Consider the following 25,016-nt stretch of genomic DNA (forward strand, 5'->3'; position numbering starts at 1 on the left):
GGTGGCGTGCCGGGCACCTTCCAAAAAGATAAAAAGTAAAAAACTACAATGGGACATTACAGAATTGGCCTTGAACAAACAGTTGATAGTACATAATTATTAGGCCTATAAGCACTTCATGTAATCCACCTAAACATACACTGACAAACCCGTAGAAGTTTGAGATCAATCAGCCACCTTGGTCACGAGTAAATCATGTGGGAAAAAACACCCGATTACACATTTTGCATTACAATGATTTAAAAGAGCGATAGTTTGATTTATTTCCCATCAAATATGATATTTCAAACAGAAATATTTTAAAGGGGTGTTTTCTACTGTCACCATGTAAGTTGTATGTAAATAATGTGATCTTGGACGAGTTTTTAAGTAGTGTTAAAACAGGGTAGACTTTAAATAATTTTGAGATGACAAAAGCAAAATGACTAAAGCGGGATTTGAACATGGGACTCCGAGACTTACGTGCCGCCGCCACGCGAGAATTTTGTCAGCCTACAGAGGATAAGAATAGGGATCGGAAAGGCAGTACTTCGGAAGTGCAAATACTTGGCATCTTCGCGTGTTTCCCTTGACACAAAGTTACAGCTAGTACAGTCTTTGGTTATTGCCAAAGTGCTGTATAACTCCACCACACTCACCTTCAAAGCAGCTGACCTAAAGCGCTTCGATGCTTTTGGCAGAATGATTTGGCGAACCCTGCTGGGCATAAAGTGGTCAGACTTCATCACAAATGAAAGGCTGGCTGAACTGATTGGTGGACGGTGGTGTCTCACGAGTGATGAGGTCTTAGAGCGGAAGGCGAAATGGTGCGCTCATGTGATGAGACAGGGAGGCCTACCCGGCGCAGCTATAGATGGTCTGCCTACAGGCACAATTCGAGGCAGAGGCCGCCCTAAGCTGCGCTGGATAGACAACGTCACAAAGTGGAGTGGAAGAAGCGTCAAAGAACTGAGACAAGAAGCGATTGAAAGACACCAGGTGATGGCGGCAACTCCAGGAGTGCGCCACCATTACAACCTGAGGACGAGGCGGCCACGGACGCAAGTCTATGCCGAATGATGATGATGATGAGGTTACACTTTATACCTAAAGCCTCTCCCGCCGCGGGGTTCGGCCCGTGAGATTCGTGTACTTTTCAGGAAGCCGTGGGCCTACTATTGTCGCCCGAGATCACTTTTAGATACGGACATAAAATATGTTGCTCTTCATCACTGGTGCGCGTAAATAAAGTTTGATTTTTTAAAATTATTATTAGGGGCATAATAATATGCAAAAGGAAACACAATTACCTAACAATGAAATCGATGTAAAAGTATGTTGTTTGTTTGCCATTATCATAGTAGGTTCCCTTTTAATCTGGCTACAGCTATACCCGTTATGATGTTGTTAGATATCGTACAACTCTCAGTGTAATGGGGCAAACGACCCGATATAGCTGAAACAACTTTAAAACTTCAGCTGTTTTAAAAGTAAGCCAATGAGCGACAATATTTCTTGAAACTATCCTTTTAAACAATATACCACACGGATCAGATCATTGCAGTATAATCTATGCGCAAGGGAATGTACAATACACATGTGACTGGCCTGAAGCATGGAGGAATAAGAACAAAACGTGTAGGATTTTTCTTACCATCAATCTATGCTCAGTTGAACTTTTGCATTCTTACTGTCGGTCAAATACATCAAATCATATCACCTTTTCGCGGACAAAACTAAACTATAGTTTCTGTGTAGTACATGTTTTAGCGAATTGATTAGTTTGCCAAGAACAGCCACCATACCTGTCCATGGATAATGGCGTTTGTCTGTTTTATCAGGTAGTCGTTTTTTTCTGACCTTTGTACGGGAACTTGGCTGATATCATTGTTCGGGAAAATATGCAATAGGGAATCCCTTAACAGGTAAACCAACAGCCGATAATATGACCCTGAGCAATCCTAAACATTTGGTTTTGCGTAACGTTTATGTTTTGCTGAAGAAAAATCTAATACTTGAAAATTATTTACACTTAATGCATAAAGGCCCAGAATGATCAAAATACAAACCTTGAGTTCAACAGGAACGACAGTGAATTAGCTGTATTCGCAACCTGCATGCTCTCAATTGTGAAGACTAAACTATTATACACTCTATTGGTAATTGTCAAAGAGCAGTCTTCCCACTTGGTGTACATATGCTTGATTTGGAGACCTCAAAATCTAATTATGAGGTCTCGAAATCAAGATCAAATATTTTAGTGGAAAATTACTTCTTTCTCGAAAACTACGTTACTTCAGAGGGAGTCGTTTCTCACAACGGTTCTCCATTACTCGTTACCAAGTCAGGTTTTGTTCTAAAACTATTTTGAGTCATTCCCAATAGTGTCCAGTGCCTTTAAAGCGTAAACTCTGGAAAAAAGCTCCCGCCTACATCACGGACATGGTCCAAGTAAGTTCTCAAAAGGGACGACTTCCATCACCAACCTACTGTTCCTCCACACTTCCAGAAAAGTCAGAGATACCACCTTACTGCATACATTTCAGACACTCCTGAAAGTTCAACTGTCCCAGTAGGTGTGTCAATGATGGTTCTTCTGTTGGTGCCCTTACATCAGCACATTTTAGAGCAAACTTTTGATTTTGAAACTTTATAAATTTCCTAATTTTTATTGATTGATTGATTGGTTGGTTGATTGATTGACTTGTTTGGCTTCAAATTAAACACTTTATCATACACAAAATAAACAGAAATTACAAAAACATAGATAACTAAAAAGTTGGAGTGCACATGCCAGTACACACTCTTTGAAGCTGATAATTAAATATTTGGCTTAATCAACGTTTTCTCTCGGTCGGCTCCTATACTGTGGTGGATCAGGCACCAGTACTTTTCATAAGTTAGTGTCAGTTTGGGAAGTAGTTTTCTGATGCATCGATGCAGAAGGTTCAGCGCTGGTTGAGATGGGCAGTGGAAGAAGAGCAGATAAGCAGCTCCCTTATTGTCCCAACATTGGCTCTCAATACTATGTTTAAAGGTCTGGTAACAGTGAGCGTTTTGTCAATATTTGATGAGGTGCACAATTCACGGGTTGTAATAAATTCCTGATGATATTGTCAGTGTATCACCATTCGGTAGTACATGGGCAAATAGCCAACCCGTCATGTGGGTCGACATCCTTACTCAATAGTGTTTTATTTGCCCTTAAGTCAAAGAAATTGTGTTATTACATTGTGTAAGCAACTTTGCTCTGCCATGTTTGGGGACCATTCACATCGATTGGCAGCAATGGCATGTCATGGGTGCTGAAGTAGGCTAAATGACATTTTGGTTAAAATGTACACGCGCAAAAAACGCCCTCTAGCGTCGCGTCAACTCAAAAGTTAACAATAAAAACAGGTACTTGCTTTTTAAAACGGTGATTGCACTGGATAAAATTATTTCATTGGATAAACGTGCAGTGACATAAGCTTTCCATAGCTGTGTTTTGATTGGTCCGAGCTGATGTGGGTGCAGACCTGACAAACATCACCTCGGAACAATTAAAACACAGATATTGAAAGCTTATTCATTTCGGTCGTGTGCATGCAGTAGTGTCTACGTGTGTATTATGCACAGACACGTAGAATGTTACTGCGTATCTCTATGTCTCTGTTCAAGCCGATGGGGCTAATTTCTTTAAAAGCACTGGACACCTTTGGTAATATTGTCAAACAAGTCTTCTTACTTGGTGTATCTCGACATATGCACAAAATAAAAAGAAAGTTTGGATTGGTCGTCGAAGTTGCGAGAGATATGGAAAAACACCTTTGTCGCACAAGTTATGTGCTATCAGATGCCTTGAATTCCAGACCTCGGCAGAGGTCTGTTATTCAATTCAAATATTATTGTAGTGAGAAATTACTGCTTACTCTCCATTGCTCATTACCAAGTAAGTTTCTGCTAACAATTATTGCACTGTAATTACCAATAGTATCCAGTGCCTTACAGTACTAGACCGATCCAGTAGGTAGGCTCCGCCCACGACGCACGTGTGAGCAAGAACACGTGGGGCTCTGCCGCGCGCGCCAAGCATACGCGCACGCATGTCGGACCTTAGTGTCGGACCTTCGTTGCGTTGTGATTGGTCAATACGCAATGGGGCGGAGCTTAATGGATCGGTGTATTATGCATGATTCAGTTGTTGACAGCAGAGGCTACAGCATAATTATAGGTTGAGCATCATCCAAAAGTGAACTAAATACAAACAATTATATTAAATAAATGAAGCAGGAAAATGTAACATGAACATGAAAATATTTAATAGGCTTATCCCACATTTGCTTTTCCAAACAATATTTATTTTAACCAAATCAACTCCAATTAAAAGAACGCTAAGGTTCGACTCCTGCTACTTCATCGGTTCGGTTTTTACTTCCATATTGTTGACACAACTTGCATTAGACACATTTACAACAAAAGTTGTAGCATATCTATTATTCAAATGAAATAATATCTTATCCCACGTTTGGTTTCCCCCAAAAACATTAACAAATAAACTCCCGTCCAAAGATGGGTATTGTTCAGACTCGCGTTACCTAATTAAGTTTGTATTTTACTTCCATATTGGTGATGCAAGAAGTATTCCAATTGCAATACATGTGTAGAAATTTGAATGAAAATAATTAAAGTAATATCTTATCAGTCTCCTGACGATGACTAGAGCAAGCTAGTCGAAACGTTGAGACCAATTTCAGAACTGACTCCGCGGCAGTACAGTTAATTACGATCCTATAGTAGTAGTCCAGTCTAATTTCTATACCATCCGCCCTGGTAATAGTTAAAAGCAGGACAGTTCTTTTCAGAACTGAGAAGTCTCCCGAACCTCCGATTATCTACTCAACGGCAGTAGAATAAAGCAAGACAGTTCCCTAAGAACAACTCTACCTGGCAAGTAGATACACACATGGTGTTACCGCAAACCAAATATACATCAATATCTTATCCCACATCTGTTTTTCCCAACAATATTTAACAAATAAACTCACATCAAAAATCAAGTTTCAGGTATTAAAGTTAAAAAATAAAATAAAAAATAAAACAAAAACTGTTACCTGAATCTGCAAATGATTTTCATTATTCGTCGAACAAAAAATAAAAATAATTGAAAGCGCCCATTAAAACAGATTGAACATGTTTCCTTACATAAAATATCATAATCAATGATGTATAAAACACAACCTTAAATTTTGACAGAAACAAAAGGCACACCAATAAAAAATATTGAATAATGTACTAATAATAATAATGAACCATTTTTGTAGAGCGCATATCACCATCACAGAGAAGTCCCTCTGCCCTATGGTATCTTCGAAATGGAATGTTGTTTATGTTTAAATCCACGTTTTCAACCTTTTCCCCCGTCTTTAGTATTGCTTGAAAAATGTATTCGTCACAATTATAAACACATGCAATTTTTTCAGCAAGAAAAATTGCTTAAAACCAAACAAAAATGACCATAAGTAGCATATTTAGCCTAAATATTAAACCGTCACTGCAAGGTTTCTTTGTATAATTGCTAAGTTATTGAATGATAGCAAAATAAAATGTTGGTAATATTCACCAAATGGTTTACTAAGTATAAAAGTGGTCTGTTGTATACTTTTGTATTTTTGGTAGTATGTGCATTCACTAAGCAATAATTTCTGGTTTTTGTTGTTGTTTTTTTTTTGCTGTTTTTTTTTCTTCTCCTTTTTTCTCATTAATTCAACTTTTAACCTGAAGATTGAACACTTTTTCTAAATACAGAAGAAATAAATGTCAAATATCATACAGGTGCCTTAACTCGTCAATGACTGCTAATACATGTACCCGAATCCCAATGAGATTTATAAAAAGCATTCTGATAATCGCAGTTACTACATTGCTCAATAACAATGATTTGAAAAACCACTAACAAGGAGATCTTTGTTAGCACATTACATAAATCGCCACACCTTACAACGTGTTCATTAAACAATTAATACAATTTAAAGTATGTACAACCTAGCTTGTGTATGTCTCAACACACTACCACAGTCAACACTATTTAGTGATATATTTATCATATATGTGTCCAAGTAACTTTCGTTTGTAAAAAAAGTACAAGCACGCAGAAGTGCGACATTAGTTATCACTACTCGTGTCCCAACATTATCACAGTAGGCCTATATACAAAACCATTATGTGGTGATACAATCTTTGTAATAAAGTGTGTTCCAATACAATTAGACTATGTTACAATCCTCCCAAGTAACTTTTTTATATTACAAAATACACAGGGAATAATGACATCTAGTCATCATTGCTTGTGCTTGTCCCAAAATATTACCACAGTATATACAAAACCATTATGTAGTGATGATACAGTCTTCATCACTTGGTTTGGCCCAATAAAATACGAGTATGGTACACAGACAAATAATAGTTAAGTGTCAGTCGTAAGGTATTAATGCTTACAGATAGGCTTGTCTCAAAACATTATGAACATGCAAGAAAACAACATGCTATCTTGAGTGTACCAACATACTTATAGAACAACAATAATGTCACATCAACTTGCCAAAGTCGTTATAATAATACCGAAGTCAGAAGTCTAAAACAGCAAACAGAGCCATAGAGTAGTTATTGCTTATAGGTGCATATCAACACACTTATAGCAAATAATTGTAGAAAGAAGCAATTCATTGTATCAAATTAAATGTAAAAAAGCTTGGTTTTGTCTCAACATAAATTTTATGAGAATGTAATTTCAGTCGTCAGTAGGCCTACTTGGGTTTGCCCCCCTCACTATAGAACTTAAATTTAAAAAAGTGTAACTAATGCAGTTATTAAACAACAGTGGTTTCCAATTAATCAATACTCAGGCATTTATAAGTTATTGTTTATTTAGTTTATCCCAACACTTACTCTTTCAAATTCCAAACTCAATCTCAGTACATAAATCTGTAATACCTTTCCTGAGTCTAATTAAACTCATATAGCCAAAAAGTCACCTTGATACTAAACTCTAAATTACTGATAGCATGTATACTTCTCATGCTCAGTTATCATTTAGTGTCAAAGACATGCTGGGAAAAAATACAACATCCTTGTAACTCATCATATAGCCAATTAGTTTGTCAAACAAATATTTTTTGAACTTAATTCTAAATTACTGATAGCATTGCTTAGTTATCATTTAGTGTCAAAGACACAAAGACACTTATTCTAAGAAAAAAATACAACATCCTTGTAACTCATAATATAGCCAATTAGTTTGTCCAAAAAATCACTGTGGAACTTAATTCTAAATTACTGATAGCATTACTTAGTTATCATTTAGTGTCGAAGACACTTATGCTTAAAAAAATATACAACATTCTTGTAACTCAAATAGCCAATTAGTTTGTCAAAATTCAAATGGCAAGTACATGTATTAAAAAAAGGAAAACTAGTTTAGCAATTTACACTTCAGTCCACCTAAATTGTGCGAGTCCCAACTCATTTATGGTACTAACTCCACTTTTCTTTTTTTGGATCTTTATCAATATTTGGCTTGTCATACACACACGTTTTGTGTAATATATAGAGAAACAAATAAGTGTAATAAGCTATCAGTTTCTGGGTTTGCCACATATCATTTATATACAGAGAATATGAAATAGTACGCCTTATTAAAATCATGTTTGTTTCTACATGTATACAGAGACTCAATACATGGTATCTTTTAACTGCTTGTTTCTCCCAACACACATCAAATTACAGAGAATCATATCTGCCCTTGTTATAGTTATAGTACAGTATGCTAATATACCGAGAAAAACATCCCATTGATAGACATCAATACTATAATTTAAAAAATCCAAACATATTTAGCACTTGGGTCTTTCCCCACACACTTATAATAAAATGCTACCCCCCCCCCAAAAAAAAAAAAAAACCCAGAAGAAGCTATGAATAACTTCTCAAACTCTCAACGCTTGATTACTAAATTTATAATATACAGGAAAGAATTTTACGTTTGGCTTATCAAAAAACCATTAACTCTAATTATACACAAAACACCACAAAGGTGGTCTGCACTTATCCAAATGCAAAGTTCATCTATATTACAAACTAACAAAACATAGGTGAATCACTGTCAGGTGTATGGTCAAACTCACACAAGTATCACAGTCATTTGATGTGTCCAATATCATAAGAGAAAAACGTCATCTAATAATTATATCTACATAACTAAAGAGCCCGCCATTAATCGCACAGATGGCTTTGTATAGTGTGTATCAACTATTTACAGTGTACCGGTTTATAAACGAAGGGTCCTGAAAACCTTGTGGTATTTTTTCAGATTTGGCAAGTAATCTATACAATGTTTCAACCGAGACTTTAATTTATCAGCGTTCATCGTATATACAGAAGCTCAAGGTTTGACGAAACATTATTCCTCACACTAAACTTGCACCAGTCTGGTTATCTGTTGGCAAAGAGGGTGAAGATCCGATTCTCTCTTGCAGCCTAACCTGGCAGAAACAAAGAGGAAAAAACAAACAATGTGTTAATGCTTTAAGACTAAGCAACTTAAAATTAATTAAGAAAGGGGGAACTTTCATCGGTTTAATGGTTAGAAGCGTATGATAGAATAAAGCCTGTTGAGAAAAATTTCACTTTGAAGTATTGTGTTAAAAATATAACAATTGGTTATGCCCCAAAATTTTAATCTGAGAAGCTTTTTTTAGATTTAGATTCCTAATAGGGATTTTTCTTCCTACACGGACATTATTCGCTCTGGATTTTCAGCGATATCTAATCAAAACTCTGAACGCCTTTGAAAAACAAATTTGAGATGTTAATTTGAATGTGTACATCTACAGTTATATAGAATTAAAATAATCAAACAAATATTGTTTAAGCATTGGATATTGGTCTTTCAATAACCAATGCTTTATTTGAGTTTTAATCAAAACTCAGATTGTATACACTTCCTTTTCTGGTGTGAAACTAAATGCAGATGAACATTGTTCAATAAAATTAACACCTTTAATCATGTATAATCATTTGTAACTACGTAACTTCTTGACAGTGAAATTATACACCAGAACACTTACTTAAAGGTCTTCAGTATATGCCAATCGCATGTGACCCTCTCTTTGATGTGGGTTTGCGCTTCATCTTGGTGGGCTTTTCTTTTTCCTTTTGCTGAAATTTGTGTAAAAAGAAGATATAGTGAACAACAGCTTCCAATAACTTTAAATGTGAATTCATAAATACCTCAGACAGTTTGGCTACTCCTATTGGTGGAGAGCGCGTCACATGGGTGTGTATAAACCTTCGTTAATTACCAGTAAAAAGTGTCGAAACATGGGCGTGACACGCGAGCTTGCACCTGTGCTTAGAAGACAGTTTCTTAATTCCTATTGGTTGAGAGCAACGGCCGGGACAGCTGTGCCACATCACGCAATACGCGCGACGCGCACAGCATTCCCTTATAAGGAGTTATTTAACCGAGGGCCTTACCATTTCAAAGTTGTAGGGGTGTTGTGTTGAAAGAAATCATTGAACAGTTTCTGCATTTATTTTATTATTTGACCAAAAAGTGTTGATGTTTTGTGACCGAAAAGGTATTAATGAATGGGAATCAAAGTGTGTTGAATTTGGGCTTTAAAAGGCGTTTGTTATTAAATTAACATGGTTGGAGAGATGTTTTGAAAGTAGAATATAATGATTAAAAAAAATACAATTCGTGAACTTAACAATGGTCTGCCATTTTGTAGAAAAGAAAAACCACACAGTTTTGAGGGATCCTTGTGTGAATCACTATATATAGCCTCAAAACACCAAATTTGAAGGCAACATATCCCTTCAAATATCGTAGGACTTGCCATGCACTAGGAATATATCTTGCGTTTTTGTAGTATTGGTAAAAATTTGTCAATATTAAAAAGGGCAAATCAATATTAACTTTTTTGCCCTAACCTCATTTGCTTAGTACTTACCTTGATTTTTCTATCGAAGAACTCCAGAAGTTTCACAATGTGACAGAGTTGTAGATCCTTGTTGAGCAGAGGCATCACACGATCATGGCCACTCATGTCCTTCAACAGGTCACGCAGTCTCTTCTTGCAGTCTGGTTCAAAGCTATGTCGGGCCCTGAGGTAGCGGAAAACAAACCTCTTCAGGATGTCTCTGATCAGGATGAGGGCATCGCCAGGTCTTTCGCTGCAACATCTCTCCAGCTCATGCTCAGATTTCACAGGGAGCTTCATTTGAAACGTTTCACCTAGAGTCTGTACAGTAGCAGTTGCTAAAAGCACCTCTAATTGCTGATAAAGAGAAACTATGTGTTTCAACTTGATGGATGCGAACAGTTCTGGTGACTCAATTGTTAAGATGGCACTCCATTTACTGATGTAGTCTTGTAAAGTAGCCTCTGGTTCACCACTTGTTCTCTTAATTAAACCCATGAGAACTTCTAACTGCTGAAGCAGGTCGTTTGTGGAAGTGCCTTGCTTTCTTCTTTCACCTTGATTGACCAGATTTGCGATATCCTTTGGCAAGGTTTCCTGTTTGACTTTTGCTGACATTTCCTCAAGAATGGCTGTTGAAGAGTGGTATAGATCATCTGAAAAGATAAAGCCTTCCAATGCGCAGCCATCTGTTAGGATCATTTTATTCACTACAGTGGTAAAAGCTACTTCCATTTCAATCTGGTTGAACTCATATGTGATCTCTGTGCCATGACCATACTCGGTATTGATGTCGTGATAGCAAAGACACTGATCTTTCCAGGGATTGGTTATGATGTCTTTCTTCCCTACTTGATCGAGAGGCTTTGTTTGGAGAGCAGCAAGGTGGTTTTCTTTAATAAGAAAGCTAATTGCAGGACACTCTTTCGTAACAGCAATCTCAAGAGCCTCTGTCAAGAATTTGTTTTGCACTTCTTGTAGAGTCTTTATCATTTGCTTTAGGGTGTTCTTGTCTTTCCCTGTTGGCATCAGGCACTTTATGATCTCCGAGTCCTCGGTGGTATATTCAGGTTTTGTAGTTTCACCAGTAAGTTCAGTCCATCCATCACAAACTTCTTTGGCTGCATCTCTGAAGGCTGTCCAGGGAACAGACATACTTGGAAAAGCCTCAATCAAAGATCTGACTGGTCGATCTGCATATTTGCGCTTTTCACGTCGCTGACTCAGTCGAGCACTTACTAGTTTGTTCCATTCAAGCAAAGCAGATAGATTGCCAACGTACTTCAAGGCATTGTACTTTGACAAAACTAGATGAAGGAAAGGGAAGCGTTCAACATTCTTGCTTCGATCACAGAAGCATGCCTTGAGATCTTCAAGAGATGGCTGACGTTTTTGACGGACCGATCTTGATACCAACTTGCATGTGTCTCCATCAATATTGTCCAACTCCTGTAGTTGATGCTGCAGCGATTTATCAACTGGTGTACCAAATGCTTCAAAGGAATCCTGCAGAAACTGTTTCCTGAAATGTGTGGAGTTCCACAGTATCTTTTGAACTACTTTGTCTATCTCAATCTCCTGCTGGTCCCGATTTGCAGCTGAAACGAACGTGTACTGTGTATCTGTGAGCATTGGGCTGATTTCCTTAATGATACAATGAAGAAGCACACATGTGTCTTGACGACCAGCCCTGAGAACAACTGACATTGTATCCCAAAGCTTGGTCATTCTCAAATCAAGCTCGGCCGCACTACATACACCAACCATATTGGACTCTGGTGGAAATAGTTCGGATGCAATAAACAGGCAACCATGAACCAAGAAGTCGATGATGAATCTTGACAAGATGGAGATGTTGCCTGTTTGTTCAAGGTTTTCCCAGGATTCAACCGGGGGATACTTGTATCCAACAGCGGTTTCCTGCTCTTCTTTAACAGCACCTGGCAAGTCTGGCCAGTTGATCTTTCTGCCACATGTTGGACATTTTACCCTATGTGAACCCTGCCCCAGGCTCTGGACTAACCATTGACTGCATTTGCAAATGACCGACCTTGTCTGTTGATTTGCCTTCCTGGCTAACGTTGATGCACCAGGGAAATGCAAGTCGTTAAGTTGTTCAGATGGACAGAGAAACTGCAAGAAGTTCCGCATTTGTTGACCTGCTGAATGATTACCAACAGCAACTGCAGATATATGCAGCAGCACAGAGGCTAGCCTCACATCACTGACCTTGGACTGCTTTGATAGTTGCATTCTTCCCCTGAAATCAGACAATCCCAAGACAGCCTTCATGAGTTGCCACCATGGTGTTTTGTCAAGACTTGCCTTCTCAATTTCCTTGGCAATCCATTTAGCTCGAGACTTTTCAGAGTCAGTGAGATATTTTGTTTTACCAGCAAAATAATAATACTCTGCAAGGACAGCCATGAATGCAATACGTTGTTTTGGACTGGATTTCAGACTGCCCACCACAGTTCTCATGTCACCCTTTTTGTTATGCAACTGCAAATCTGCCAAGGCTTTGGTGATCTCTCCGTTCAAGTCCATGTAGCTCATAGGATTAAAACCAATGCCAGACCGGGAGCATAAATCAGTCAGATTAATCCCTTTTAGGAATTCAACTTCCCTGCTTAAACTTGACATCAGTTTGTGCAGATCATTGTTGCTGTCTTGCTGGGATAGGTATCTCAAAATCCATAGTTGAACATTGAGCTCTCTGTCACATTGTTTTAGGAAACAAACCACATCACGAATATGCTTCAAGAGTGCAAAGTCTTCCCCCGTCTCAGGAAACGTCTCAATATTGTCAATCAGGTACTCTGCGAAAACACGGAACAGCTTGTTTAAGAAGGCCAAAGCACAGACAAGCTGAAGAGAACACTTATTCGCCTTTTCAAGCAATCGACATGCTGTCATTGCAGTCACCACATGTGAAGAGGAACCACCCGACATCATTCGCAGAGCTGTAAGGTAATGCAAACCATTCTCCTCAATCAAGTCGCAACAGAGAACTGCAAAGTGGTGGTTTTCTCCAGATGGAAGTTCCAAAAGCACCTCGTCTAAAGTAACCAGATTATCTGACAAGTCGTTACGATTCACACCTTCACGGATGACTTTTGTATACACAGACTCATGCTCTCTGTCCTCAATTTCATCACGTATGACACGGAACAAGACTAGTCGTGAGCCTTTAATGAGTTCCCCCTTTTCAGTGATAAGCAGTCTTAAAATATCATTAAGCAAGGGAGTGTCATTGTTAGATTCTAGACAGCGGCCAAAGTACTTCGTCAGAAACAATTGCTGCACAGATCCTTCAGGGTCTTCATTGGAAACCTCATGTATGATCTCTAGTACAAACTCAAAAACCCTTTCGCTGTCAAGAGTATTGTCATCGATATCAGCTATGAGCTCACCAAGTGTAGCCAATTTGTCATCTGGAAGATTATTGGGCACGGCCAGCAAGTTGACAAAGTCTTTGCAAAGATGAAGGTAATGAAGCTCCTGTGGTCTCACCCCAATGCTAGCTGCCAGCAACAGAATGTTGTTGATGCGTCTCGCCCAAATATTCTGACCTCGGCAATGTTCTAAGAGAACTTCGGTTGGCAGTAGAGATTTGCAAACATGAGAAACAAGAGACAATTTGAGTGGAATGTCAGCTTTATCTGATGTGACTGAACCGTCACTGTAGTAACTTTCAAATGCTGATACAAAGGATGAGGTGTCTGAAACTTGGTCGTGTTCCAAATCTTCCTCAAGTTCAGACAGTAAAATATCACTAGCATCTAAAAAATCCTCTGACGCAATACTCTTTTCATCATCAGAACATGGATTCACATCTTGACTGTCTATGGAGTCTGCTATTACCCCCAGTAACTGCACACAATCGTTCCCTGTTGCCACTTGGTACATGTGCAGAAGCTGAAGCTCGGCAGCCACTAGGTCAGACTTTATTCTAAGAGAAATATGCCAATAAGACAGTTGTTCGATTGTTGACAGACCCTTCACTAATGCAGAATCCTGCAATTTGACAAGCAACCTGGTAGCATGAACACGAGCTTCTTGAGACATTTGACTCACGCAGTCAACTGAGAAGACATTACACAGATCGTTTAGATAAAGATCAAGATTCTCTTCCATAAACTCATCATCAACATGTAGTGCCAAATCATACTTGATTGCTTCGGGTAGTCTGAAAAAGAAAAACAAAGGACTTAAAGGAACATTACAGATTAGGCGAGAAAACAACTCGTCTAAGATCACGTAGTTACATAAAATTTGCCAGTAGTAAGTAAACATGCCTTGAAACTGTCTGAAATGTCATATTTGATGAGAAATACAAACAACTAATTTCCCACTTGGAGTCATGCAAAAATGAGTAATTTGTTTCTCACTTTTTGTTCTCGTGAACCAGATGGCCGATCGATCTCAAACTTGTCAGTTTGTCAGTTTATGTATTTTTTATGGTGAATTACATAAAGTGTCCACCACACTGCCAGCAGCGCTGCTTTAGCAAAAACTGATTCTATAATGTTCCTTTAAGCTTACAAGGTTTGATCCGTTGTTTGAAACTGAGGAAAGTGGTTTTTGGTACGTTTTTACTATGAAATGGGCATAGTTTTTTAATAGTAAATTGCAGCATCTCTAACTTCTTGGCAATAAGTAAAATTTTAGTAATTGCAACCTCCAGATTAACAAGCAAGCGGTGCTCCTCCATCTGAATTATAGGGTGATCTTCTTACACCCCGTTCACACTTGATCCTGCTAGGAGGTTCAAAGGAGGATCTGATCTCGAAAGGGCGCTCAAAGAGAGATCACCGGCTAGTGTGAACACGATCAGGATCCGGATCAGATCCCCCTTTTTGACCTCCCTTTATTGCGAGATCAAAGGGAGATCAAATCTTGCAAAGGCGATAAAAAAAAAAAGTGTGAATGCAGATTGAGATCAGATCTTGCAATTTAAGCTGCTCACATCCAGTGTGTCGGGTCAAGAAATTGTAAACAAAGCTTTGCCTACTTGTCATCGTCTGTGGCTGGCCACAATCAATGACATCGACAGTAGCCTTTGTCATCAGCTGAATTGAACTATGCGAGATTACACTCAAGTGTGAACGCGGCACAAAAATGCTTGATCTCGCTTTTGGGATCTGATCTTCCTTGGATCCTTGTAAGAGGATCAAGTGTAAATGCGGTGTTAGTGTAACCAACCAACTTGGAGCAATCAGTCATTTGTTTACGTAGTTATTTTAATTCCTTTCCTTAATTTATAAAGCAATTGCAGATCACTGAGGCGTTAAGGGTGTGGCGCGGAGCTATCCTGCATTGGCAGCGCTTGACTCAAATAATTTCTGCACAAGAAACAATATTGTTGTGTTTCATGCAAAGAAAAATAGCCTACCTGTCATGTAAGACTCGCGTCAACTCTGTAGTCATCTCAGCCTCGTCAATATAGGAATTTTCTGCAATCAGTTTTTCCCTTGCATCTGCCATCAAGCACTTCAATTGTTCTTCAATGATGTCATACAGCTTGCTGAAGAAAGGAAATTCCAGCAGTGGAAGTGTCTTATGTATTGGGCAAGACTCTACCCCATTTGGTTCTGGAAGTGCATGTGATTGAACATCGAAGATCAAGGGATTACAGAACATTCTTTTCCAAATGTCTTTTTGTTGAGCCTGACTGAAGAAGCTGTTCCAAGCATTGTGTCTCTCTAGAAAGAACACAATCTTGAAAAGTGGCTGTCTAATTTTGCGTTTCACATGCTCCACAAGGGCATAGTTGAAGCTAGAACATTCAACAAGCAATTCATGTTCACATGCAACAGAAACCTGCCATGCTCCCTTATTAATTCCAGATTCATCAACTACTTCATCTACTCCATCTTTCTGGATATCTTGTAAAACTTTTCTGCAGAAACAGTCAATGAGCTTTGGAGACTCGGTGATTCGTCTGATCAACTCAAGAATTTCCATGACATCTTTAGACTGATCAGTATATGCGATACGTGTGAAACACCATGGCAAATTGAACTTAATGACATTACCAACATCAACCGTCTTGGCACAAATGTCTTCTATTGACATCTTGATGATTTCTTCAATCTGAAGCTCTGGTTCCTCCAGTACATCTAGTGCGACTTGTTGCCAGCCGCACAGGAAGTTAAACTGCCAAGGAAAACTTGATGCCATCCCTACTTGGTCTCGTTCTACATGAACAATTATGCAAGCATGTTTGACTCCTCCATACATTTCGTCTCTCTTGTACATGGCCATCCATCGGTCTATGAGGCATTTAGCAAGAAGCATGTGCTTTGCATCTAGAGATGTCTTGCACTGAAGGATAAAGAATTCATCATTGCTACCAGTGAAGTGTTGAAGTGCCGCAGTCAGTTGTCGTTCCGACGTGAACTTGCTCAGTTTCTCTACCTGGAAACTTGGCATATCTGCCAAACAAGTACGAAGATCAGTGTGAATGCTACTGAAGGTATACACAATTAACTTCAATGGGTTGTCATGCAGAGAATATTCAACTGATGCTGCCTGTGCTCTGTCTTTCATCTCAAGTAACAACTTCAAATAATGCCTTAAACCACCGTTTAAGGGGAGTTTCAGATACTGGTCCTGGAATTCGTGTACTTCATCCACAGCAAGGTTTGACTTTGATGACCTAAGAACTGCATCAGGTGGAGCAATTTTTACAAGGTCATGTTTACACAGCTGTACAATTTTATCCACTTCCATCTCTTCAGGCTTTACATCTCGGCAGTGGGAAAACACGAGTGAGGGGAGGGTATCATTGTGGTATCCCAAAAATGCTTGCTTTGGAGTAAACTGCATGTTGGGTATTGTTGAGATGTCTTCAACCCACTTCCGCAGTGAAGCAATGACAGCCTTCTGTTGATCATTCACAACATCCATGAATGTGAGTGTTTGCTTCTCAAATCTATTCAACAATGGTGGATCAGAGTAGTCAACGTTCTGCTGGTCTATAACGACAATGCACCTGAAATCTTGATGAACCTGACACATCGGATTACTGTAAGCACCCAGAGCTACACGACAATGCCGCTTCTTACCAACGATGGTGTAGTTCTGATTCAGCATGTCATAGAGACTACTGTACACGTTATCCAGGTCTCGCAACACAAGGATGTAACCTTCTTCCATGCAAAGAATTATCTCACTCAAGATACGATAGTTGTATTCCTCAGAGAGGTCATCATCAAACCGGCTTCCAAGAAGGGATATGGACCTTTTCTTCATCTTACTTAGTACTTCCTCGATGATGCTTAATGCAGAGTCTCCACTTGTTATTAGCATCAGGTGGCGGGCAAACCTATCCTCCAGATTGTCTTCTATCAGCCTAGTGGTCGTTGGTCTTGAATCTGGACTTTGGTCAACATCCATTGTATCCATAAAGTCGTTCATTATACCTGTCATAGCTTCTTGATTTCCTCCAAAGTTTCGAAGAAGACCGATCTCCAATGAAATGGCTGCATCTCGTTGTGATGAGGACAATGCAATACTCTTGATAAGTGAATAGTAATCTCTTAAACCATGGAAGTTTTTACGTGCCTGAGACTCATGGTGTGAGTGGTAAGCCTCAGCTAGTTTCTTCAGCAGCAGGTTATGCTCATGTTTTTGTTTACCTCTAGTCATACCGCTCAACATGGAGTTCTCATCTCGAATGGACTTTGCTGTTTCAAACAGATCATCTGCATTTGGTTCTGGTCGTGATAGATGTACAGCTCGGTTCATCTTTGCAGCATCTAGTGCCCAGTTTGATATCCCAACAACTGCCATCTCAGGAAAATCACCTGTGCTTGGCTCTAACAAGCTGTGAAGAACCTTGAGCGGGTTGAAGGAGGAGTTCTCTGCCAGACCTATCTCATCTAGGAGGACGACCGGTATGATATCTGGATTGTGCTCCTTATAGCGACTTGCCTTCTCAAAGACTTTGATGATTCCTTCTGACGTTGACGATTCTGATCCCTGATAGGAGACAACATAGACAGCAGGTAATGTCTTGAAGTATTTGTCCTTTGAGTCAGGTCCTCTCAGATTACTGCGAATGAGCTGCATTGAGAGTGACTTGCTGCAGCCCGGTTTTCCAACCAGAAACACAGGAATCCTGTTTAGAATGGAAATAAGGACAACGAACACATTCTCTCGCAGTGCCTCATTTTTGGCAATTCCCTCCTCCAATTGCATTCGGTTGAGAATGTCAAGTTGTTCGCATTTGATCACCTCTTCAATGTGTCCTTCTGAAAATTCAGGATGATTTTTCGTTTTGAAGATTTTGGACATCTCCTCTCTGTACAATTTCCTGTCATTAGCTGTTGTTAACCGAGAATGGTAGCAGTGTGCTAGCGCAAGAATTAAAGCCCTAGTTTCATATTCTTGACCACACGTGTTGTGGTGCTCGACTTTAGCAAGTTTTTTGTCTTTCAGCATTTTAGTCATCCAGTGGGTAAGATGTTTGCACCTATTGACATCTCGCAGGCTTACACTGTAATTGTTCTTCATAGTGTTCTTTATGAACTCCTGTGACATTATCAAAAGCTCCACAAAAAGAGGCACTAAATCATCATCGATATTACCCTTGATCATTCTCTCAATGTAAGCTTTTTCATCTTTTGCATCCAGAGCACCATAATCCCACACATAGTCCATCAATGCCTCTGGCAGGGGGTTTACTCTGTACACTAACTTTGACTGCTCGTCAGTGACAAGTTTATCGGTTAATCCAGATGTCTGGATGTCTCCCTGACGCATTGAGTAAGGATTGCAAGCTGCCAGAAAAACAAGGTTGATTGGCAACAGTTCCCCACAACAACTTTGGTGGCAAATAACTTCACTCAAAAGCCCTAGGTGATCACAGGTATTGATTTCATCGAGGAAGCACCATATTTGGCCATCAAGACTTTCTTCAGCTTCTTTCTTCTTGCTATGGATGAAGTCAATGATGGTGTCAATTTCAATTCCTGCATGAAAGTTGAGTACATAGAAAGGTACCTCGCAAACACTTGCAAGGTACGTAATCAGAGTTGTCTTCCCACATCCAGTCTCACCCATGATGACAACTGGGATCCGAGACTTAATCCTCATATGAATCAAGACCATCTTCATTAAGTTATCTGGAGTCAGTGCATACCCTTTGTCCAAATGGCCAAGTTTGCTCCTTGCAAATGGATCTCGAGTGTTTCGACAGATTTTCTCCAGCACTGATTGAAGTTGGTCTTGAGACACTTTTTGGTAGTCGGGTAGATCTTTGTCAAGTTGCTGTTCGAACAGATTCTTTACACTTTTGGGGACCTGACTTAAGAGACGATAGAGAGTTGACAATGTTTGAGTGTCTTGCTGGTTGAAGACTACCATGAGGTGATTACTATCTGCCCACTGTACCATGCCTTTCACACGTGCAACCATTTTTTCTGCAGTTACCGATGGACCTTGATGAAGTTCATTCAAGGCTTCTGCTGCATCTCTACCAGTCGTTGACTGTGTACCACCGGTCTCTACGGAGCGAGATGAAAATTCTTGTGCGACAGCATCAAGTGCTTTGAAGAGGTCTGATCGTACACAATGTTCATCTTTCCCAAGCATAATGTGCAGTGCTTCTTCAGTGAAGTAATGAGATGCAGACAGTTTCTTCAGCTCTGTTGCTAATACATTCAGGAACATATTAACAGTAGTAAACGCCATCTTGGATGTTGGAGAGAAGTGGGTTCTTAAGAGATGCCTGCATTTATCCTCTGGGAGCAGTGATGCCTTTGATGTACAGGAAAAGGTTATCTGCTTTGCATCAAGTGATCCATCATTCACTGCTTTCAAGTAGCTGCACACAACTTGAACCGGGCTGTTAACCTCTTCACTCACCAGGAAACTCTCATAGTTATCCCATTCAATGTGGCGTCTGTTAAAGTTACAGCAGTTTGTGAGTGAGTCGCTAAGGCTATTCTGTTGAGTGTTTGCGATTTCAATCAAGATGTCACTTGTATTTAACTCACACAAAAAGGTACCTGCAACCACCATGCCAACCACCAGAAGCTCAAAAATGAAGGAATCAATCAAGCTTGGGTTGGATGTTGTTCTTATGTCAATGTGAAGCAGTTGAAACTCTGATGGAGGCCTCTGCAACAACTGACGGACGAGATCAGTCTTTGTCTGTGGTCCTCCCATCGGTAATAAATGGCAACCTTTCCCCTTTTCTGATGCTCTGCAAGATATGTACTCCGATTTTCCAAGCCCAGGAACTTCAGAAGTGATTACTTCAACATCTGGCCAACCCTGCTCAAGACAGTCTTGCATTTCATTGGATGTCATTCCTTGTATTCTGTGAGTGTAATGTGGAGAAAATTGATCGATAATGTGGTGATGGCTTCCCCCACGGCAAATTATGGCCAACAGAAATAAAGGTTCGTCTTCCTGAATTCGCCTCACCTCATCGACCAGCATAAATTGGATCTCCGTAGTCAGTTGTTCAACATTTATTAGTGCATACAAATCTTTCTGTGGCATTGTGGATGCTTTGCGACACCTCTGTAACAAAAGGTACACCTCTTCCCATGTGTTTTCCGAGTGGCAGAAAAGCACATGATTTGCCTGAGGGTACTTTCCAGTTGTGTTCCTTAGCAGTGTCATGAGAACTGGAATAGAGTTTGTGCTGTCTGGGTCTAGTTCTGCTACAAACACAGCTCCATGTTGGACAGTGCTTTCGACAGTTGCCTTTTGATGAGGTTTAAGACACACAATGTCTCGAACAGGAGACACCACATTTGAAAAAACTTCCTTGAGAGCTGCACCAATCTGGAAAACACGCTCCCTCAAATCCTCAGTGTCATCTAGTGATTCATAATACTCTCTTAAGTTGATGTCCACACTGATGTCAGGGTTGACATAGTGGAACAGATTAACAACTTCTCTGCTCGCATCAACTTCTCCTCTAAAGAACTGATCTAGCAGCCATAATTGCCTTGCATGGAAGAAGTTCAAGAAGTAGAACTCACCCCTTGCATCCTCCAGAATGACTCTCCAAGTACAATCCTCTCTTTCCAGGCGATCCTTCAGTGAGAGGAGACTCTCCAGATCTCGTACTCTATCATGGAACCGTCTGAAGTGGTAGTGACCAGAATTAGAGAGCCTTGAACAGAGCGCAACAATTTCAATCACCTCATCTATGCATTGTATAAATTCCTGGAGATTTTTGGACAAATGACTATCATCGTTATCCCCTTGTCTTCTCTCAGGCTGATGAGACATTCTTGAGTTCACCATGAGGAGGGCTCTACTTCGTAAATCATTAAGCTCATCTTGCTCATATGTGGCACAAGTTCCATCACCCCTTGTGTAGCTCATGGACACCTTGCACAACTCCCCATCTTTGCTCAAGACGAATTCGTACCAGCCCTTCTCAAGGGCATTTCTGATTATTTTCTTTGTCATCTCTCCTCGCTGAGCAATGTTGTTGTACAGGTTCTTCAAGGCATGGAAATGTGCATTGCATGTTCTGATCTTTTCAGACACGTTCTTGATTTCTAGTTGTTTACTCTTGGCTATGGCCTCGATGAGCTTTTGCGGTGTGTCCATGACTTTAATTCTCAGAAATGGTCCCATGTACCGCTGTACTTCTATAAGATCTGACACAGTGGACTCGTTGATTAAAGAATCTGACCTCTCCTCCACGGCGTCTGTGAGATTTCTGAGGTCATCGTCAATGATGGGTTTCAGGAACAGAATCAAGTCTTTAGAGAGAACTAGCGCATTTATAGTGCACCAATCATCGTCATTAAACTTCTTATCAACATCTTGGATTGACTTTACTGCCATATGGACTTCTTCAATCGTCTTGCCATCATTTTCAGGGTCAAAGATGTCAACCAAAGTTTCCACATTTTTCATCAGGTCACCCGTTTTTTGTTTATGTACTTCAAATAGCATGAACAGACACTGCAACTGTTTTGAGAAATCTCTCATTTGTTCCAGGTTAATCCAAGTCTTTAGGTATTCCATTGATTGTTTGGGGGGCTTTAAGATTTGCATGTTTTCAAGCTCTTGGTGGAGTTCCTCTGCCTTGATCACTCCAGCAAACATGATTTTCATGTTACGAACTGTCATGGTCTTACACCCTTTTGCAATGTCAGAACGGAGTTCTTCAAACAAAGGCAGACATTTTGATGAAACTAATTCAGAGAATTCATCAAGTTTCAGAGACTTCGACTCAGGCTCGTCTTCGAGCTGATCTCCAGTCTCCGCATCAGATAGTTCTTCTACTTCTGAGTCAATATCTGTGGAAGAATCTTGAGCTGTAAGTGGGGCACTGCCAAGTTTTTTTGTTTGGATGTTCTCAACAAAAAAACGGCAAATGTTAAAGAACACAGTGGAACTCGACAACTTCAGTGTGTCTTTTGCAATTTCCAGGAAAGGTGATAAGAACCCCCAGTATCCAGGATCAACAAGACTCGTCAAACATGTTTGACTTTCTGCATCAACACATTGTCTTCGTAAGCGAAGTTCTTTTCTCGTCATATCCAGGTCTGTTTCACTCAGAATCCCTTTAAACTTGCCGCAAAATAACAAGAATGTTTCCAGTTGGTGAAGAGTGTGTTCATTGGCCTTAATTATGACAAGAGGTTCTTTGAATGTTTGATGCCTTTTCTTTGCATAGTCTGCATCTGTATTTACATGTCCACAAAGTTGCACCAGACAGTCATGATACTGTTCGAGTCTAGTGATAAACCCAACAGTGACTTTCTTTTGGAAGAAGTTCTGCTCTACAGAGATCAAAGTGTTCACCACTGCTTTGTACACCCAGTTGTTCTGCAGTTCCTTGGCCATCTTTCCTTGTGCCCTAAATACGAGTGTCCAGAAATCTTTATTCTCTAGGAGTGGGAAAACGTCATCCTTGGCTCCATATATGATTTCAATGAATTTTGAGAGGACATCAACAGCATGTCTGTAAAACAAGCAAAATGTCAAACAAACAAAAGTTTTAAAAATGTAGTTGGTTTAAGCAGGGGCTATTGATTTGTTCGAACATTTGACATCAGCAAACAACAATTTTCATATATCACAAATCCAAAAATTTCAAATATTTATGAAATCTATTTATTTGACCTACTGCAATACAGTGCAGTGCAAAGTGATGCCGAGGCCAAAAATCCTCAACCCCATCAAAATTATTAAGATCTGTTTCCATTGATCCACTTCCTGGAAATTTCAGTATGCACCCACACTTTTGGAAGACAGGGATTCTATTACTTACTGTGAGTGTAGGTCGATGATCCCCTTGGGTGCATATGGCTCCAGTAGTTCACTGATGCCGCTCACGCCCATCATTGTGCTCTGAATACTCATGATCAGGTGCTGTACAAGAAGTTTCATTCCGGCATCAGACAGAGTAGTACTTTCACTCTTGGGACTCTTAAACACTATTTCTAGAAGTGTCTTCAACTTATTACTTTGACTGATGAATGCCAAAGTCTCTGTGTCTAGCTGCTGAACTAAACCTGGTAGTGAACTCAACCACTGGGTAGAATGTACAATAGCCAAGAAAACGTAGATCTTGTGCATGAGTTGTGCTGACTGTGATTTACTTTGGAGCTGTTTCTCGAATATAGCTCTAACCAGTTTCTTGAGGTTGTCTGGACTCACCCATTTGATTACCCATGGTTTGGATATAACCTCCAAGTTGTAATCAATGCCAGCCTGCCTGTTTTTTTGCCCAAGAATTGTCTCTAAGATGACGAAAAAAGTACTGGAGACTTGATCCTCTGGAGGCGTTTGCCAGAAGCTGTCATCAGTAAGCAAACTGCTCATGAAATTAGTTGCATGAATGGACCATTCTTTGCTGTGAGCAAGTGACTCAAACACAAATTCTTTTGCAAGCATTTGCATTATGACCACATCGGTTTCAGCAACCATTTTCCAGATGTCATGGATGTCTTTCTGTTGCAGTGACAGCATCTGCTTTTGGAGTGCATCTTTAACCCAGCTTCTGTATCCATGCTCATCCTTGAAGATGTTAGCTTTGTCTGGTTGGTTCAGAACTTGAAGGAGTAGCTTTACATCTGTAATACTATGAAAAACCAGACTGATTAGCTTGTCAGAATGGATTGGCTCATAGTGGTTTAGGCAGACTGACAAAACCTCTTTCTGGTCAGCAACTGTTAGTTTGTGTTCTGTTTTCTCAGTACCACGATTCCAGCTTCGATGCAGTACACACAACTCGCTTGCGCTTATTGCGGGAAAGGTGTAAACAACAAGTTCCGTCCAACTCCCTTTGACAGCACGTAAAGAATGTATTACGATGCCTGTAAGGTCGGAAGATATGCGTTTGTTGGCTTGCTTCTCAAGGGATGAAGAAATACTCTCCGTGCAATGTTGAAAGGCTCTTAGAATGATCTTTGCAATCTTGACCACATCTGGCATTGCCGAATGCCTTGAACAATTGCCCAACAACCTTGCTAAGAAAACAACCTGTCCATCATCCAAGCCACCCTTCTCGATTAAACTTGTTATGTAAGCTTGTACGTCTTTCAAAATACTAGTGTCCACAACAATGGTTGATAAAGAGTTGAGCTCATCTGCGTGATCATCAAAAAGATGATCCTTGATATTATCCTTGTTGACAATCACAGCCAAGTACAGGCTATGAAGTAAGTGGCCAGTCATTGTCTTTTCAATTGTGAGATTGTAATTGAAGATATCTTCATTCTCCAGTTGCTTTACTGTTCTTTCACCCTGCTCTATGATGCATGAAGGTTTGTATCGAAGAAAGAACCATCGAGAGTCATGTGTGTAACTATATTTGTATGTGTAGCATGTCTTTTCTGTCAACTGAATGGAAATGCATGCACTCCACCAGGTTTTCTTTGAAAAAGGCAAATTGAAAGCAATTTTTCGGAGAGTCATAGGAATATCGAGTGGCTGCACTGTTCTTTTACCATCTTCCTCGATAGAAATTGATACTTCGTTGATGTGTTCAGCCTCAAGGTGGACGCAAAACCTATGAGATACCTGCAAGACACAAGTAATTCACCAGTTACTGCTTAAAAGAGAATACAGATTTAGGTTCAATAG

General features: G+C 39.8%; 1 protein-coding gene across 1 annotated transcript; it reads right to left on the reverse strand.

Moving 5' to 3' along the window:
• Window positions 1-5,704: 5,704 nt before the first annotated feature.
• On the reverse strand, window positions 5,705-25,016 carry LOC117298493. The gene is made up of 5 exons (XM_033781776.1): window positions 23,200-25,016; window positions 15,337-22,890; window positions 9,972-14,130; window positions 9,084-9,174; window positions 5,705-8,498 (listed from the first exon to the last, which is right to left on the reverse strand). The coding sequence occupies exons 1-4, from the start codon at window positions 24,846-24,848 to the stop codon at window positions 9,094-9,096; spliced, it is 13,443 nt and encodes a 4,480-aa protein (XP_033637667.1). The 5' UTR covers window positions 24,849-25,016; the 3' UTR covers window positions 5,705-8,498; window positions 9,084-9,093.

Source organism: Asterias rubens, chromosome 13 (genome assembly GCF_902459465.1).
Source record: "Asterias rubens chromosome 13, eAstRub1.3, whole genome shotgun sequence".
Classification (NCBI taxonomy): Eukaryota; Metazoa; Echinodermata; class Asteroidea; order Forcipulatida; family Asteriidae; genus Asterias; species Asterias rubens.

Excerpts from the sequence above, each read along its gene's own strand:
- LOC117298493 (XM_033781776.1), bottom strand. The coding sequence starts at position 24,848 with ATGACTCTCCGAAAAATTGCTTTCAATTTGCCTTTTTCAAAGAAAACC. Across the intron at positions 14,131-15,336 it reads ACGCGAGTCTTACATGACAG|ACTACCCGAAGCAATCAAGT; the intron begins GTAGGCTATTTT and ends TTTCTTTTTCAG. Across the intron at positions 9,175-9,971 it reads TCTTCGATAGAAAAATCAAG|CAAAAGGAAAAAGAAAAGCC; the intron begins GTAAGTACTAAG and ends CACAAATTTCAG.